This window comes from Equus przewalskii, chromosome 4 (genome assembly GCF_037783145.1).
Source record: "Equus przewalskii isolate Varuska chromosome 4, EquPr2, whole genome shotgun sequence".
Classification (NCBI taxonomy): Eukaryota; Metazoa; Chordata; class Mammalia; order Perissodactyla; family Equidae; genus Equus; species Equus przewalskii.
The window spans coordinates 26,264,003-26,281,175 of record NC_091834.1 but is presented as its reverse complement, the minus strand read 5'-3'; the positions used below and the strand labels follow the sequence as shown (position 1 = coordinate 26,281,175).

The window sequence follows — 17,173 nt, the reverse complement described above, 5'->3', positions numbered from 1 at the left end:
ATATTGACATCTAATAGCATTCATTTCAGTAATGTGGGCAGTGTCAGTTGTGTATACTGAATTCTAAGTTGTTATATCTATCCTAAATCTAAAACTTAGGACGCTGCTTTGTAGACTTGCATACATTCTGGGGTTCTAGAAATGTAACAGTCCTGACTTCACCACTGTAAGAACTCAGGCAACTTACATTAACATGCTTATTCTCAATAGGGATCTAAGAGAAAATTATTGCCGAAATCCAGATGGGGCTGAGTCACCCTGGTGTTTTACCGCTGATCCAAACATCCGAGTTGGCTACTGCTCCCAAATTCCAAAATGTGACGTGTCAAGTGGACAAGGTAATAGCTGACATTTTGCAGTGTGGACATGATTAAATTCAGAGGAAATGTCTAAAGGGAGTTCACATTTTATAGCAGAATTATCTACTTCTTCTGCACTGGTTTTGCTGGTTAGCAAACAAAGTCAAGTCTGAAGTTGGATTTCTTTTACATATTCATTTGCTCAACATTTATTTATTTATTTGAGTGTATACTAGTGACAGGCACAGTTCTAGGCACTGGCATATACCAGTAAACAAAATAAACTTCTCTACCTCATCGAACTAATTTGCAGCAAACAGAAAAGAAGTAAAATAAAAAACTGAGGTGGGGATAGTAAGTTAGTTTGTGGTACATGCCAGAGAGAAAAATGTCCCAGTTAAAAAAGAGGGGTTGCTATTTTATATTTTAATAGTTTGAGAAGATCTTACGTATCAAGGTAACATGTAAGGAGAACCTGAAAGGAGTGGGAGGGAGCACCATATGCTATGTTCATATATTATATAACAAGCATTCTAGGTAGAGGAAACTGCAAATGAAAATGACATGAGATGGGAGAGTACTTGAAAAGTTAAAGGAATGAAACAGCACATTGTTGTGGCTGGTAGAGAATGAGCCAGACAGAGTAGCAAGAGAAGTTAGAGAGTAGTTGGGCTAACTTTGCATGGGTCTTAGAGGAATTGGCAGGATTTATACCTTTATTCTGAAAGAGAAAGTGCTCTGTTGTAGGGTTCTGTGAAGGGAAATTTAACAATCTGTCTGACTTAAGTTTTAACTGGACAACTCTGGCTGCCTTATGGAAAGTAGCCAGAACTTTTAAGAAGGGCCAAAACAGGGGAATCAATTGAGTGATTGTTTCAGTAATTCAGGCAAGAGATGAGAGTGATGTGGACCCCAGTATTACTAGTGGAGGTGATGGGTAGCAGTGAGGCTTGGGATCAATCACCGTTGTACTTGGGAACATAGACGCCATCGAAGTTAATTGTTTCAGGGAGCAGTTGTAGAGAAAATTAAGATTGAAATAGGTTTTAAAAAGAAATCATTTGTCAAAGATTAATAATAATGTTGGGCTCTGGGCATTCATTGGTATATAATGAAATGGGAGTTATGATTTTTAAATAATCATAATCTTTCACATAAATTTAATTATGATGGTCATGGTCATGGTCAGTCCTAAATTATCCTAAAAAGTCCAAGCCAAATTTAAAGCTCCATTTCGTAGATTTATTGCCTTATACATACTTCTTCCATCCTTTAACTTTTTCCTTAGTGACATTTTTCATGAGCGACTCTGAAAACAGTTGTAGAGAGAAGAGGGGATGAGTCCCTTTTCAGTCACTTTCACTGTTCTCTGGCAGATTTTAAAGGTCAGTTGGAAATAAAGTTGAAATCAATGATTAAGGGAGGTTTGGTACCAGCTGCATCTTCTTTGTCTTGTTCACTGAAACAATTACTGATAATTTGTGAGTGATAAAAGCAAATGAGAACAATTGTTTTATAAACTTCTGGTGTGTATTAAGATGCTTTTATTTATAGTCACGTGCTGCATAAAGACATTTCAGTCAAGGATGGACCGCATAAATGACCTTGGTCTGATAAGATCAGCATCATATAGCCAAGGTGTGGTGTAGGCTATGGCATCTGGATTTGTGTAAGTGCATTCTACGATGTTCACACAACAATGAAATCACCTAACAATGCATTTCTCAGAACGTATTCCCATTGTTAAATGACATATGACTGTACATAATTATAAAAATATAATTATCAAGGGAGGAATAACCACTGAAACAGGAAAATTAGAAAACATAAGAGATTATTTTATACAACCTCACGTAAAAAATTTTGAAAATGAAATGGATGATTTACTAGGAAAATTCAAGTTATTTGAATTGATCCTGGTAAAGAAAAAAACCTTAACTAGAATAATTCCTATAGAATAAATATAGAAATTTGTTAATGAACTATTCCACCAAAAATACATCACGCTTAGATGCATTCACAGACCAGATAATCTCACTCCTACCTAAATTGCTCTGTAGCTTAACAAATACAACAAAATTTTAAATTATTTTTATGATGGAATTGTAATATTGATACCTAAACATGATAAAGATAGCACAGAAAAAGAATGAGATAGATTTATCTCATTTGTGAATATTAATATACAAATCCTACATGAAATTTGAATGAACAGTCTAATAAAGAAATTAGGAAAATAATACATAATGATTGGGTAGAGTTTAGTCTAAGGACAAAAAAGTTTCAGAATTAGAAACCCATTAACATAATTCATCTAAGATCTTAGAAAAACAATCATATAATAAATCTCGACAGATTTTGAAATTCTTGTGACAACGTTCACCTATTCCCCACAAAAGTACTCAAATAAGAATTTATAGAATATATAGACACACATATCCATATATCTATATCTGTATAGAGAGACTTCCTTAACATATATATTCACATTTTAACACATACATATATAGAACACACACACACTCCCCCCACAGATATTGTGTGTGTAAATAATATATATATATACACATACATATACATATACATACATATATATACATACATATATATATCTGTGTGTGTATGTATCTCTGTCATAAAACCACCACTAACTTAATGGGGAAACATTAGAGGCATTCTTATTAAGGTCAGAAAGAAAATAAGAATGCCTACTATCTTCTTTACTACTTAACCTTGTGAATATATTTTATTTTACATTTTATTTCTCTTTAACATTGTATTGGAGATAGTATTCTATACAATTAGATAAAAAGGCATATTGGTTGGGTAAAAAAGCAAAAGGTCTCTTTTTATGCAAATGATACAGTAGTAATATACTTGAAAGACTGAATTCAAATAATAAAAAAATTCACTAAGGTAGCAGAATATACAATTAATATACACATATCAGTGGCATTCGTATATGGGTTAGAAGATCTAATTAAAGAGAAAAACTGCATCTATAATAGCAATAAAACTGGTGGAAACTTAGAATTAACTAGAAAGAAATGTGCAAAATCTATGTGATAAAAATTTTAAATAACTCCTGAAAGCCACAAAAGTGTACTTTAACATGTGGAAAAACATCCCTTGTTCTTGATATGAGAACTCAACATCATAAATACATCAATTATACATAAGCTAATTTATATATTTAATGTGATATTAATAAATAGGTCAACAAGTCTTTTTTTGATATCAAACAAATTGATTCTGAAGTTCTCCTGGAAGAATAAAATGTAAGTATACTAAAGAAAATCTTGAAAAGGACTCAGAACACTGAGTCCAGAGATGGACTGCTTACTGAAATTTATTACATTAAAAATGTGGTGCTATATATCACTGGGTGACAAAGGAACTTTTAAAATATAATAATGGATAAACAAGATAATCATTTGGATAAACGATAAAATTAATTCCAGGTCTCATACCATTCCAGAATATAAACTCCAAATGGATAAGAGATCTCAACATAAAAAAGGAAACAACATAGATACTAGAAGTAAACTTGGAAGAATGCCTTTGTAACTTAGATGTGGCAAAATGCTTTCTAATTAACACTCAAAATCTAGAGGTAATAAAAGAAAAAAAATTATAAACCACTTCAAAAACTTACCTTGGCAAAAAAATTAAACAAACTCACTATATTTAAATTCAAAAGACAAATGAAAAATTGGGAAATAAGCTTTGAAATGCATATGACAAATAAAGAGAAAATATTTTTAATATATAGAAACTCTGAAATTGAAAAATAAAAGACAAAAAAAATTAAAGAATGGACAAAATACACGAAGAGGAAGATATCTAAAAAAAAAAAGGATGTAAAAGTTCTCTTAACCACATGAAATTATGCTTCAATTCACACATAATAAGAGAAAAGTAAAATCTAAGTATTGAGATGTCTCACAATATGAGACCTACATTTGTCACATACACTTTTGCAAAAATTCAGCAGCTTGACAACACCACCTTTTGGCAAAGCCGTATGAGGAAAGGAACTCTCACATATTGCCCTTACGAGTGCAACAGAATTTTACAATAATTAATAAAATTCCATAGCATTCACCTTTTGGCCCAACAATTTACTACCTGAATATACAGCTCTAACAATATGCAAAAACACATGCACGGGTTTTTTATTGCAGCATTTTGTGTGATAGTAAAACAAGCCAAATGTATTCTGGCACAGACACACAATTGAATACTATGAATTTGCAAAAAGAATAATAAAACTCTCCATGAACTAATGTGGAGTGATTTTCAGGTATATTATTAATTAAAAAAAAGCGAGTTACTAAAGTACGTATTTGGTATTCCATTAGTAATGAATAAAGAGATTTACTACAAGTAAAAAAGAATGGGATACAATAATACATATATAGACTATATATACAAACGATTTGCATATTTGTATTATATATTTGTGTGTGTGTGTGTGTGTGTGTATGTATACACATATGGGCTTAGTTTTGCTAAAAATAAAGAGAAGAGAACACACAGAAGCCATAAACAGGAAACTAATTAAATCAGTTACCTGTAATGGTGGGTAGTGGGTACAAATATAAACACGGAGGCAGAAGGGAAAATGAGAATTCTCTGAGTACAACGTTTTCATATAGTTTTGACCATTAACTGATATTAATATTTTAAATATTCAAAAAGTAACTTCAAAAATAATAGAAGGAAACATGGAAATGTGCCTGCCTATCTGTATATCAAATGGATACCATTACTACAGAGAAGGAAAAAAAAAATCCAGATAACTTTTGGGCACAATTTTCTGACTGCATATAACCTTATTAGGTATATGTAAAGTGAAATAACTGTAAACACATTTCAAACTTTAAAGTGTACGTTTGTTGTTAGTATTAGGATGTAGCAGCTTTGAAATTATTTCATGTGCATTGTAGAATTAAGAAAATGAGCAAACATATTGCTGTTACCCAGAATCAGAGTTCTCACTGTGGGAGAAAGGAAATACACAAATGAAATGGAGGAAAGGAAGAACTCTGCGGTGGTGGATTGGAGTTAGAGGAATCAATGGTTACTCTGAAAACACACACACACAGACACACACACACAAACATTGCTCAGTTCTATCAAATGAAAAAGACTGGAAACGATGGTACCAAATAGCAATGAGCCCCCTGGCACCCACTTCTATCTGCTACTGACTTTTTATCGCTAAAATAAATAAGGGCTCCTTGGAGAAATTGATGGTTCCAGGCCTGGGACAAGAAAAATACACGATGAACCTGGAATATTTTTTGCCAGCAAGTTAAGAAGCGCTCAGAAACTCTTGTCACCCCGTTAAAAACCCATAACCCAAATCTATTCATGAGAAAAACATCAGACAAACTCAATTGGTGGACGTTTTACAGAATACTTAACCAATTCTCAAAACTGTTGAGGTCATCAAAACAGAAAGTCTGAGAAACTGTCACATCTGGAAGAGCCTTAGAAGACATGACAACTAAATGTAATATGGTATCGTGTGGGATCCCAGAACACACAGAGAAAAGGTACTAGGTAAAAACTAAGAATATGTAAACAAAATATGGTCTTCAGTTAATAATAATGCATCCGTATGGTTCAATAGTTGTGAAAAATCTATAAGACTAATGTAAGATGCTAGAAGTAGGGGAAATTGTGTGTTGGTAATCTGTACCAATTTACAACTTTTCTGTAAATTGAAAACTATTCTAAAATAAAAAGTTTACTGGGGGAAAAAAGCTAGCTCATAGCCCATATTCAAATAAAAGGTGGTAGTGGTGAGGATGATCTCTTCCTCCAACACAGAAAACATAGATGTAAAAAATGAAGATGTATAAAAAAGCAGTACCAATAAGCTGCATTGCACAATTGCTTTCTTCAGTAAGAGCCTATCTAAAGAATTTACTACCTAACAGTTTAATCTTTCCTAATTCAAAAAAAAAAAAAAAAAAAAAGCACTGCTAGAGGAAAATGTTTTATTTGGTATATTCTGCATAGGTTCAAGTATTAGATTTTGCAAGTGTATGATTTCTGAAAAAAAATTTATTGTATACAGTAATGACTGCTATATTATTTGTATCAAATCCTATCCTATTTTAGTTTTTATATTTAAGCTTAAATTTCTTATAGTGTTATTGCAAAATGTGATCCATGGATACAAAAACATAACTATTGGATATACTTATTTTATTTCTTTTTCACTATGTTAACTGATTCCTGAACAAATTGTTACTCCTTTAAAATTTTTATTGGGACTTGTACCTATTATTTATTATAACCACGTAGCATACTTAAAACCAATGATAATATACCATGGTTTACCAAGTTTAAAACAGAGAATAATCTTAATGTTAATGTACATTGGTAGATAATATTTTATAGTCAAATCGGGTTTTATTCATTTAAAAATTAGGAATGTTTAATAGATAGTCACTTTTTAAATATGTGGTATTGTTTCAAGATATGGAATGGTGTTTCTTTTCAAATGTAGAACTACAACTTACATATTTGGAAGAACTTGACTTCTTTATGTGATTTTGAAAAGTTAGCTAATCTTCCTCAAAAAAAAATTTAAGACTATGGACACTTTTATCAATGTTTAATAGAATACAAATTGCCCAACTGAAAAAAAGTGGGACATGTCAAAAGACACAGGAGCCAGTTTAAAGTGGCTTCCATTGGTTAAATTTGGAATGATTTGAGCATCAAAATGAACAGGAATAGATTACATATAACGATGAATAAAAAGAGAATCCATGAGTCCATATTTATACTAGTACTGTTACTATTAGCACTGGTATTACTACTGCTACCACTGCTACCACTAGTACTAGTAGCGATAATGCTTAAACGGAAGGAGTAAGGGAGAAGGAAAAACTGTCATTTACAGAAGAATGACAACTAATAGATAAAGAAATCGAAAAATAACTATTTTAAAACCAGAATAGTAATAAATGATTCATGTACAATTAATCAAAGTATGGCTAAGCCATTTTGTGAAAATTTGTTTGGCAATAAGATGTTTACTTAGTCTCAAATCCCCAACAATGTTTTCGTTGTCATTTATACAAAGACAAGTTTTTGCTTTGTACCACTTAACCAAGTTATCAAACTCGCCACCAACAATGGAATAAACTGACGTCACGTGTCACATGATATAATGGTCTGAAGAGGGTAAAATGTCACCTATGCAATATTCCTGTCTTTAACTTGATTTTATTCATGAGAAAAATAATCAGATGAAATGAAATGAGATAGCATTTGCAAAACAGCTGGCTTGAGTGACTCAGAATGTGTGTCTCGTAAAAGACAAAAATCAGAACACGACAAACGTGATGGGTATATGAGTGTTCATTTTATCATTCCTGTGAATTTTCTGTGGAGTAAAATTTTTCAGAAGAAAATGTTGGGAAATATGTATGTCATTCTAAAAATTCTCAATTTTTTAGTGTCCCTATGAGCCACTCATTTCATTTTTTCTCTGATTTTTTTTAAATTTGTAATTTGATACATGAACTCTCACTTTAATGAAGAGGAAATTTGGCTAAAAATAAAAATACTTTAATCTGAGATATTTAAATCTCTTTTATTGGTGCAGATTTCAGAGTGCTTGGTTTTAATTTTATGTTGATTTTCATGAATTCATATACTTGTAAAAAATTTTCATTCTATGCTTCATTAGTCTTCTTTCTACATGTTTTATGTTTAGACTGTTATCGTGGGAATGGCAAAAATTACATGGGCAATTTATCCAAAACACGATCGGGACTAACATGTTCAATGTGGGACAAGAACATGGAGGACTTACACAGGTGTGTACATTTCTTTCAATATGTATTATGTAGTGATAGCAGATAGGTATATTCAGATATGTACATTGCTATTTCTTTCTATTCTTTTATATATCATAGTAATCTAATAAAAACATTAGATTGAATATTCTGTACAAGTCAATTAACATTTTCTTTCTATTTAGCAAATTTTTAAATAAGCAATTCAATCCATCACATATTTATTGAGTGTTTACTATGTGTTCTGCTCTGTGATAGGTGCCATTGGGAACATTAACAAAAAGTAGGCATACATTTTGGCTCCACCTTTAAGGAGGATATGGTCATATTAAGAAAACAATTACATGAACTTGATAAGACAATGTAAAATTAAGTGGCAAATCTAGTTTTTCAAATAGTACATTATATGATTATGTTCTCATAATTAATGAATTATTTATAACAGTTCACGAAAAATCAGTGTGATCATTTTCATATATACACATACTTTACATATTCACTTAACTACTAAAAATTTAAAGAGAGAGATTTCCATTGTATAGCTTTATTTTGACACATAAAACTTTTCTATAATTAAATGTATATGTAACTCAAAATCCATATATTTCAGGGAATTAGATATTTTGGCATTGGATACATTTAGAGAAAAGAAGTTATCTTCCACTTTAGCAATATTGCTCATATGTTTGAAATTACAAAAGAAGTATGAGATATAGTTGTGACATAAAACAGATTTTTAATAAATACCCCAGAATATATGCACTAGAATAAAAGAAAAAAAATTAGTGTCATTTGATCAAATGCCTACAATATGGTTGCTTTACATGAGCTGTTACTTCATTGGTCCGTCACAATCTTATAAAGATATTTCTGTATGTGTGAATAAGAATTTAAGGGATCAGAGACGTTTAGTCACTTTGCCTCCAGTCCTCCTTTAACTTTAAAGCTTTATCCTCTTCTAAAATATACTCACTAGTGGATGATATTGTTTCAATTAATTTGCTTCAATGCAAATAGTGATAGTTATAAAGCAGTGCTCTCTAACATAAAGATGCAATCACTCACATAAGCCACCCATGTACTTTTAAGTTTTTTAACAGCCACATTTAAAGAAGTAAAAATAAACAGGCAAAATTATTTTTAGTAATATATTTTTATTAATCCAACATATCTAAAGCTTTTTCATTTCAATACATATTATAAACATGAAAATTATTAATAAGATATTTTACATTTTTTCATATTAAATCTTCAAAATCGGGTGTATATTTACAATTATAGCACCTCTCGATTTGGACTAGCCACACACCAATTTCTCAGTAGCCCTATGTGGCTAGTAGCTACTGTATTAGACAATGTAGCTCTAGGGCTGCAAAGAAAAGCAGAATTCTTCCCTCATGTATCTCACACTCTGGAATAGCAGAAAACAGAAAATGCCAATACCATAATATAAAAACCATGAAAAATAGCATATTTTGTGCTATGGGAATGCAAAGAAGTGCAACCCAGACTTAGGCGGTCAAGAAGGCTTCCTAGAGGAAGGGGCACTAGCTGGGACATATGCGATAAGTAGTAGTTGATCAGAGGAAGTGTAGGAGAAAGAGTACATCAGGCAGAAGCAATAGCTTGTCCAAAAGCCCAAAGACTGAAGTGTTTAAAAGTCAGAAATAATTTTGGTAAGGTTGAAACATAGAGTAATTTGGTCAATGTCCACAGAGAAGGAATTCTTCAGTGGCAAGACCATGTAAAGCCCTGTAAGCTGTGTTAAGAAGTTTAGATTTTATCCCAAGCATTAAAGGGATTCATTAAAGCAGGAATTTGCATGATTAATATTAAATGCTGATTTCAACACTGATATTTTTGAAGGAATTTTTAGAAACCTCATGGATTGGCTCTAGCTCTCACAGACTTTGGTGATACAGTTGTACCAACTCTGCCTTCAGTGATTTCACATTGGAAATGGTAGTTTATGGTGGAAGTATTTACACCACAGAAATCAGCAAGGGTAACAAAGACTCACCCCAAGCACACCTCAAAATGCCAGTTGTTACCCTTTTACCAGCATATTGCTGGAAATATGTGACATATTTAACCAGGGGCCACAATGGTTATAACAGTTAATTCATTGAGTTTAGGTTTAACTTTGGAAAGAGTTAAAAGTCATTTGGAGACAATTTGCAGTAAATTGATGAATGATGAAGTTGAATGGCAGCATTTTGGTTTAAGAACAAACTGTGACCTAGTGAGGACGTAACGCAGCACGGTGGTTCCGAGCACTGACTCTGGAAAGAGCCATGTGTTTAAACTCCTGTTCTACTGCTTACAAGCCATGTGACCTTAGACAAAGTAATTGTCCTCTGTGAATTTCAGTTTCCTCAAATATAAAATAGCATAATCAAAAAGGCTGTCTCATTCGGCTGGTCTAAGATTTTAGTATACGCAAATCACATATAATAAAATCTGGCACATAGGACTACAGTGCCACATGTGTTTCCTGTCCAGAAAACGAACCTGAGTTTGCAAAGATACCTTAAGTTTCCATGTCCAAGCTCTTCTCAATTATTTTTAATGACACATTAATTAAATTTGAGTATGGTAGTAATTAATAATCCAAAACAAATTCAGTTAGATGTAAGTTTTCTTTGGCTTGCTCAGGTTAGCTTTGTGGAATTTAACTTCATTAATCTTCTTGAGGTAAATATAAATATTGAAGTTATATGAGAGGACACGGTATGAGTGGGCAAGAATAATGCACAGTATTTTTGCTTTTCTTTTGTAATAAATTTAGTTAAGATGTAGAATGAGAAAGACTGAAGTGTTACTCAGTTATTTGTCAAAAAATCATATTTTGCAACTATATGACCAGTGAAATTTTAGAATTTAATTAATTAGCACATTATTATCAATTTTCAGTGTTTCTCTCTTTACTTTGTCATGGTGATGTTGCTAGTGATGATTCATATATTTCTAAAACATGAAAAAAATACTTTTGCAGTAGCTTGTATTTTCTATGCATTTTATAACCTTGATCTCCTTTGTCATCTGCTCTTTTTTTGGCAATGTGTCTCCATTTCTATGCACAGAGGTATTGTTACCTTGCCACTGTAATTATTAAAGTGAAGCAAAGCCACAAAATATTTCATCATTTTGTCTATGCTAATTATGCAGCCCTGTCCCATAGTCTTGAGTTAGAGACCATGCTTCCAACCTGTAAGAACAACAACAAAATAAATCTCAAACAAAATAAGCCAAATTCACACCAAATAGAAACTTGTGTTGTATCTATAATGAAAATTATGTGCTAAGATTATATCTTCTTGGTGACCTTTTGTTCCTCTTAGACAAAATGAGCATCTTGTGATGTTCAGAGTTTGTTGCTTCTGCAGGCACATCTTCTGGGAACCAGACGCTAGTAAGCTGAATAAGAATTACTGCCGGAATCCTGATGATGATGCTCATGGTCCCTGGTGTTACACAGGGCATCCTCTCATTCCTTGGGATTATTGCCCTATTTCTCGTTGTAAGTACATTCAGTAATCTTTTTCAGGTGATATATTTTAAATATACTTTGTCTCCTCAAAGTGATACCTTAATCACAGATGGAAATAATATAGCAGGGCTGGAGGTGATCCCAAAATGAAGATGCACTCCAGACAGCAACACATACACACACTTTTTTTCATCTCTCCTCTGGACAAGGAGACATTTTGCTGACCTTTTAAAGAAGGTTTTCCTCAATTAGAAAATTTTCATTTGGACCCCAGAAGCAATAAATGGCCACGGTTCTAATATGGCTGGGCTAGAAAGACCCCACTACCTGCAGTAACAACTGTTCAGCCTCTGAATGTAGCAGAGCTCTCAGCAAAGTCCTGGCCCACTAACAGACCCATGAACAGACCTGAGATAGTGGTGCTTCCATGTTATTCTCAGTTCTTTACCCCAAGACTAAGAAGCTTGGAGCATTTTATTCACTTCTCTAAGCCTAAGATGATTTCATTAAAAGAGTATTAGGGTGTGAAGTAAAAGATATATGTAAAATATATACGTGTGATATACTTTATATAAAAGAACTCTTATATATCAAGAAGAAAAAGATGAGATAACTCAGGAGAATAATTTAGAAAATGAATCTTCAAGAATAAATATAACTAATAAACAAAAGCTATTAAAACGTAGTAAGAAAAAATAAAATTATAAAAGCATAAGAAACCATTTCCACCCATCAGGCTGAAAAATAAGAAAATGATTGTTAATCTCCAGTATTAGTGAGGGCCTGGGTAGTCAGGCTTTCTCAATTCTGTGCTACATTGTGAATTAGAAAGTCTGTCTGGAAGTCAGTTTGGGGAAATGTATGAGGATTTTTCAACCTTGGCACTACTGACATTTTGTGCTGGATAAATCTTTGTTGTGGGAGGCTGTCCTGTGCATCAGAAGATGTTTAGTAGTGTCCCTGACCTCTACCCACTAGATGTCAACAGCACCTACCCTCCCTTCAGTCACGACAATCAAAAGTATCTCCAGACATTGCCAAATATCCCCTGGGTGGGGGGCAAAATCATCCCCATTGAGAACCATTGATGTAGAGCAATATATATGGAGACCGGAAAAGATCCTCAATGTTATTGAGTGAAAAAACCTCATTACAAAGCCATGTCAGCAGCAAGAGACTATTTTACTATACTATATATCTCATAGCTCTATGTTTACAGCAAACGTCTTTAAACATTATGTTACGCTACCTTCTTGTTAAAAAGGACACACTTTTAAAAAGGACAATAAGAATTTTAAGAATTATTTTCTTGTGAGACAAGCCAGTAGCAAACACCTTGAAAACAGCAGCAAAAATAACCACTTTAAAAAGAGAGATTAATTGAAGAAATGATTTTCTATTTTAAAATAATTTTAAATGATTTTAAATGTTTTAAAATTTTAAAATGTTTGCTTTAAAACCTGTAATACAAACATGTCTATATTTTTCCATAGTTTGTTAAATCAAGAGATAATTTCTCACTTTAAGTGAAAACACAAGTCATGTTTCATGAAATTTTAGCCTAAAAAGGCAAACTGGCAAACTCCTTAAATATGATGTTAATCAAGTATGTCTATAGTTAAGACTTGAAACTTCTCAACCTATTTTTAATAAAGAAATTCTCTGTAATAATATAACATCCTGTATGTTTGCCAAGAAATAATATTTCATATTATTATATTTTATTTCATCGACTATAATCATAGCCTTTCAAATTAATTAGTATTTTCCTAATGTCCTAGTTTTTCTATGTTAGCGTACGTTTGCATACATCCTCAAAATGTTCTTGTACAGAAGATGCCTTTCAAGTTTTAACACTAAAACAAACAAGCAAATGTACCTCTCTGGCACAGACAAAAATTTTTAGTTGGTTAAATGATTATATTTTCTAACTATTAGTTTTACCTCACAGTACCTTTTGTAAAGTCTTTATGTTTAAGCATAATGGAGGCTAATAGAATATCGAATGATCTAGGAAGAAGCAAGAAAGTCAATGATCTGGCTTCTGAAACATGTTCTTTTGCTTACCCTACAGAATTCCAGATTTGTAAAAATCACAGAAGCTTAGTTTTAGCACATAGATAAAATTGAGAGTAAAATGCTTCTGTAGAATCTCAGGGAACTGTGATTTGGTTTATAAACTTAACTGACACAAGATCTAATAATTTAAAAGTTTTCAAAATATATTTTCAAACATTTTTAAACTAAAAGTTAGTAATGTGCTATTGAAAGACTTCAGGGTGTTGCTAGCATTTGATTAAAGGCTATTGCAGATAACTTTTTTTTTTTTTTGGTGAGGAAGGTTCACCCTGAATTAACATCTGTTGCCAATCTTCCTCTTTTTTTTTTTTTTTTTACTTGAGGAAGATTAGCCCTGAGATAACATGTGCCAGTCTTCCTCCATTTTGTATGTGGGATGCCTCCACAGCATGGTTGATGAGTGGAATAGATCCACACCTGGATCCGAACCCTCAAACCCAGGCTGCCAAAGCAGAACTCCAAGCACTCAGCCATGGGACTGGCCCCTAATTCATTTTTATTTCAGTGTATTCTGAACATTAATTTCATTAAATATTTTTACACTGTCATTTTTCTAACTAATATTTGCATCCAGGATTTATTTACTTCTTCGTGCTGAAAGGCTAATAAAATTTATCTTTAGAAGATTTGAGTTCTTATTTATTTAACTGCAGAGACTGTATAAATCATTTTCACATTATACATTTGTATTACAAAATATGTAAAGGTTTTTATTCCTTTTTAAAAATTGCTTACAAAATAATATTTAACATATTTTTAAGATTATCAAATATACAAAAATAAAACTGTAGAAATGCATATATATTTGTTTATACACATACACATTCAGTATGTCATAGAAAAATCTTTAGTATTAACTACTAAGAGTGTAGGGGTTACAAGCTTCAACTCTGACCTCCTGGGTAAAAATTCTAGCTCTGTTGGTATAAGTGCCTTGAGCAAGTTACTTCCATCTCACTTTGTATTTATTTATTCATTGATTAACAATTTTAAATTGAGCTGCTATTGTGTGCAAATCTGTATATAACATGCTAGGTCTACAACAATATAAACAATGTTTCTTACCCTCAAATAATTTTCAGCATAGAGAGGAGACATTTATGTAAATAATTGCAAATATAATCATTTAACAAATATATGTTAATACTGAAATATATAAAGAGGTTGGGAACATAGCTTTCTGCCTGGAAAAATATGTGATGTTCATAGAGTTTTGAACTTGACTCAAAACTTTAAGAATTTTCTAAAAGAAAGGTTTCTCTATGTTTTCAGTAAGAGCTCATATTTGGTCCTGAGGCCATATAAACACACACACATTTGCCTATTCTTCCATAAGTAGAACTTTGATCATTAACACATTTTCCTTCTTCAAATTTAAGTTAAATCAATACAAAATCAAGATTTTTATCACATAAGATTTGTATCAAATATATTTTTTCAGATTTGAATATTGGTGTGGAGATAGTGGGGGAAAAGTAAAAGAGAAGTGAGAACAGTACTTGATGATAAAATGGAAAAGACCTAGAAGGCAGTTTCTCAAAGTTTTGCTCAAAGTGTGCAAAAGAAGAACTTGAAATTCTTTTTCAAAATTCATAATCTAACCACCACCCCAGAATCTCCAGAAATCTAATTTTAAGTGGTATTTCAGCTTATTCGAAAGTGTGAGACATATTCGCTTACAGGGAAGCATAAATGTAACTTATAATGAATATAACTGTCAATTATTAAAACCCCAAATTTACAATATCTACAAATTTTTAAAACTTTAAATATTTTAGTAAGGTACAAATAATGAACTAAATACTCTGTTGACCTATTAACTTGATACTTAGAATTATGAACTTGATGTGCAATTAAGGATAGAATGAATAGTCTAGTCTTTCTCATCACAACAACATAAGGAATAAATTTTTAGTTTTTTATTTTAGAATTTTCAAGTAATTGACTTGAGTGGAAAAACCAATATTCTTGATGTTTTAATGACCATAGACAGCCTCAATCCTAATTTGTACTATGAACTAAAACACTGACCTCAGCTAAGACAAAATCCTCGCCAGGATAAGCTAAAGGGAAAGAGAAATGACGAAATTTATGCGTTCGCCTTTACCCTTATTCATTTAAAATGGCTAGATCTGGAAAATGAACATAAATAAAAACCTTTTAACATGCATTAATTCTCCTGAGATTCACTATAAATAACAATCAAATTTGCATCTGTTACAAAGGAATCCATATGCCATTACTGTTTTGTTGCTGGTTTATTTGAGCTCAGGGTATTTCCAGGGATTAAAAACCAGCGGGGTCCAAATAGTGCCTGACTAAACTCGATGCCATCAATTCTGAACAGTCAGACCTTAAACTCCGGGAAATGTCTTGTACCTCATTCATTATTACATAAGTATTTTCAAATCCTAGCATCTTCCAAGTCTTTCTCTTTGTAACAATAAAACTCCAGTAGGGAGGTTATGAAAAAGGAGTAAGTTATGAGGATTTAGTTATAGAGTTCATTTGCAGTTTCCAGTGTTCTTTTCTTTCCATACTTTTTCTGTTTGGTACCATCTGGAAAAATCAATCTTTGAAGTATTCTAACAAAACATAATTATATTTTTTTATCCCTCTTTGTCCATTAGTAATGTTGATTTCAATCTTCTAGAATTCTTGAAGAGTTTTCTGAAGCATATGAAGTTTCAGTTACCCTCAACCATATAAAAAAATAAAAGTAATTTTCAGAAAAAATATAAATGGGCCAAATTACAGGAAAAAAGTCTATCTATATGAATGGCCCAAGCAAACCATAATAAAACATTATTCTTATTCAGTGAAATGTTCCTTGTGTGCAGTATTGGGCAGCTTGGTAGAATGAGGCAGCTCCCTGATGCCAGCAGTGTAATTCAAGCTGCCAACACTCATTAAACCATACACCTGAGAACCTCAACAGTCATGAAACAGAGCTTTCCTCACATCCTCCACCACTAGAAGGCATGTAATTTCAATATTGTTCAGTAAAAGTGATACACAATTACTCAAATGAGAATTATTATATTTTATCTTTGAATAAAATGTCAAGAATTTTAGTAAATTATCAAATTCATGGATAGATTTCAATATATAGCTTTGGTGCTATATAACAGAAATGTGTATGTATGAATTATGTATATTGCATATATTTATTTTTACAGGTGAAGGTGATACCACACCTACAATAGTCAATTTAGACCGTAAGTAATCTTTCAAAATATATGGTGCATTTCAGCCTCTATGAGTCAGAAAAGATGTCATTGTTTCTTCACAGAAGAATATTTTATCACCACATTAACTTCTGTCATAAAAACAAGTTAATCTGTTTTTATCTTTAAGAAAATTTTTTCTATGTGCATGTGTACAGGAGTTACAAAGGCAACTGCAGACTGAATATCGAAATTCAGTTCTCTATCAGAAAATGTAAGATGTTATATTTCACTTTGAAAAGAGCATTTATATTA

At 32.1% G+C, this 17,173-nt stretch overlaps 1 protein-coding gene across 7 annotated transcripts in view; it reads left to right on the top strand.

Moving 5' to 3' along the window:
• HGF (hepatocyte growth factor) overlaps positions 1 to 17,173 on the top strand; it is a 75,045-nt gene that overhangs the window by 45,908 nt on the left and 11,964 nt on the right. For all 7 annotated transcript variants that reach the window (XM_070615637.1, XM_070615635.1, XM_070615638.1 and 4 more), the window contains 4 exons: positions 211 to 338; positions 8,041 to 8,143; positions 11,509 to 11,642; positions 16,871 to 16,909. In XM_070615637.1, the coding sequence (XP_070471738.1) occupies positions 211 to 338; positions 8,041 to 8,143; positions 11,509 to 11,642; positions 16,871 to 16,909 (404 nt within the window). The remainder of the gene's footprint in view (positions 1 to 210; positions 339 to 8,040; positions 8,144 to 11,508; positions 11,643 to 16,870; positions 16,910 to 17,173) is intronic.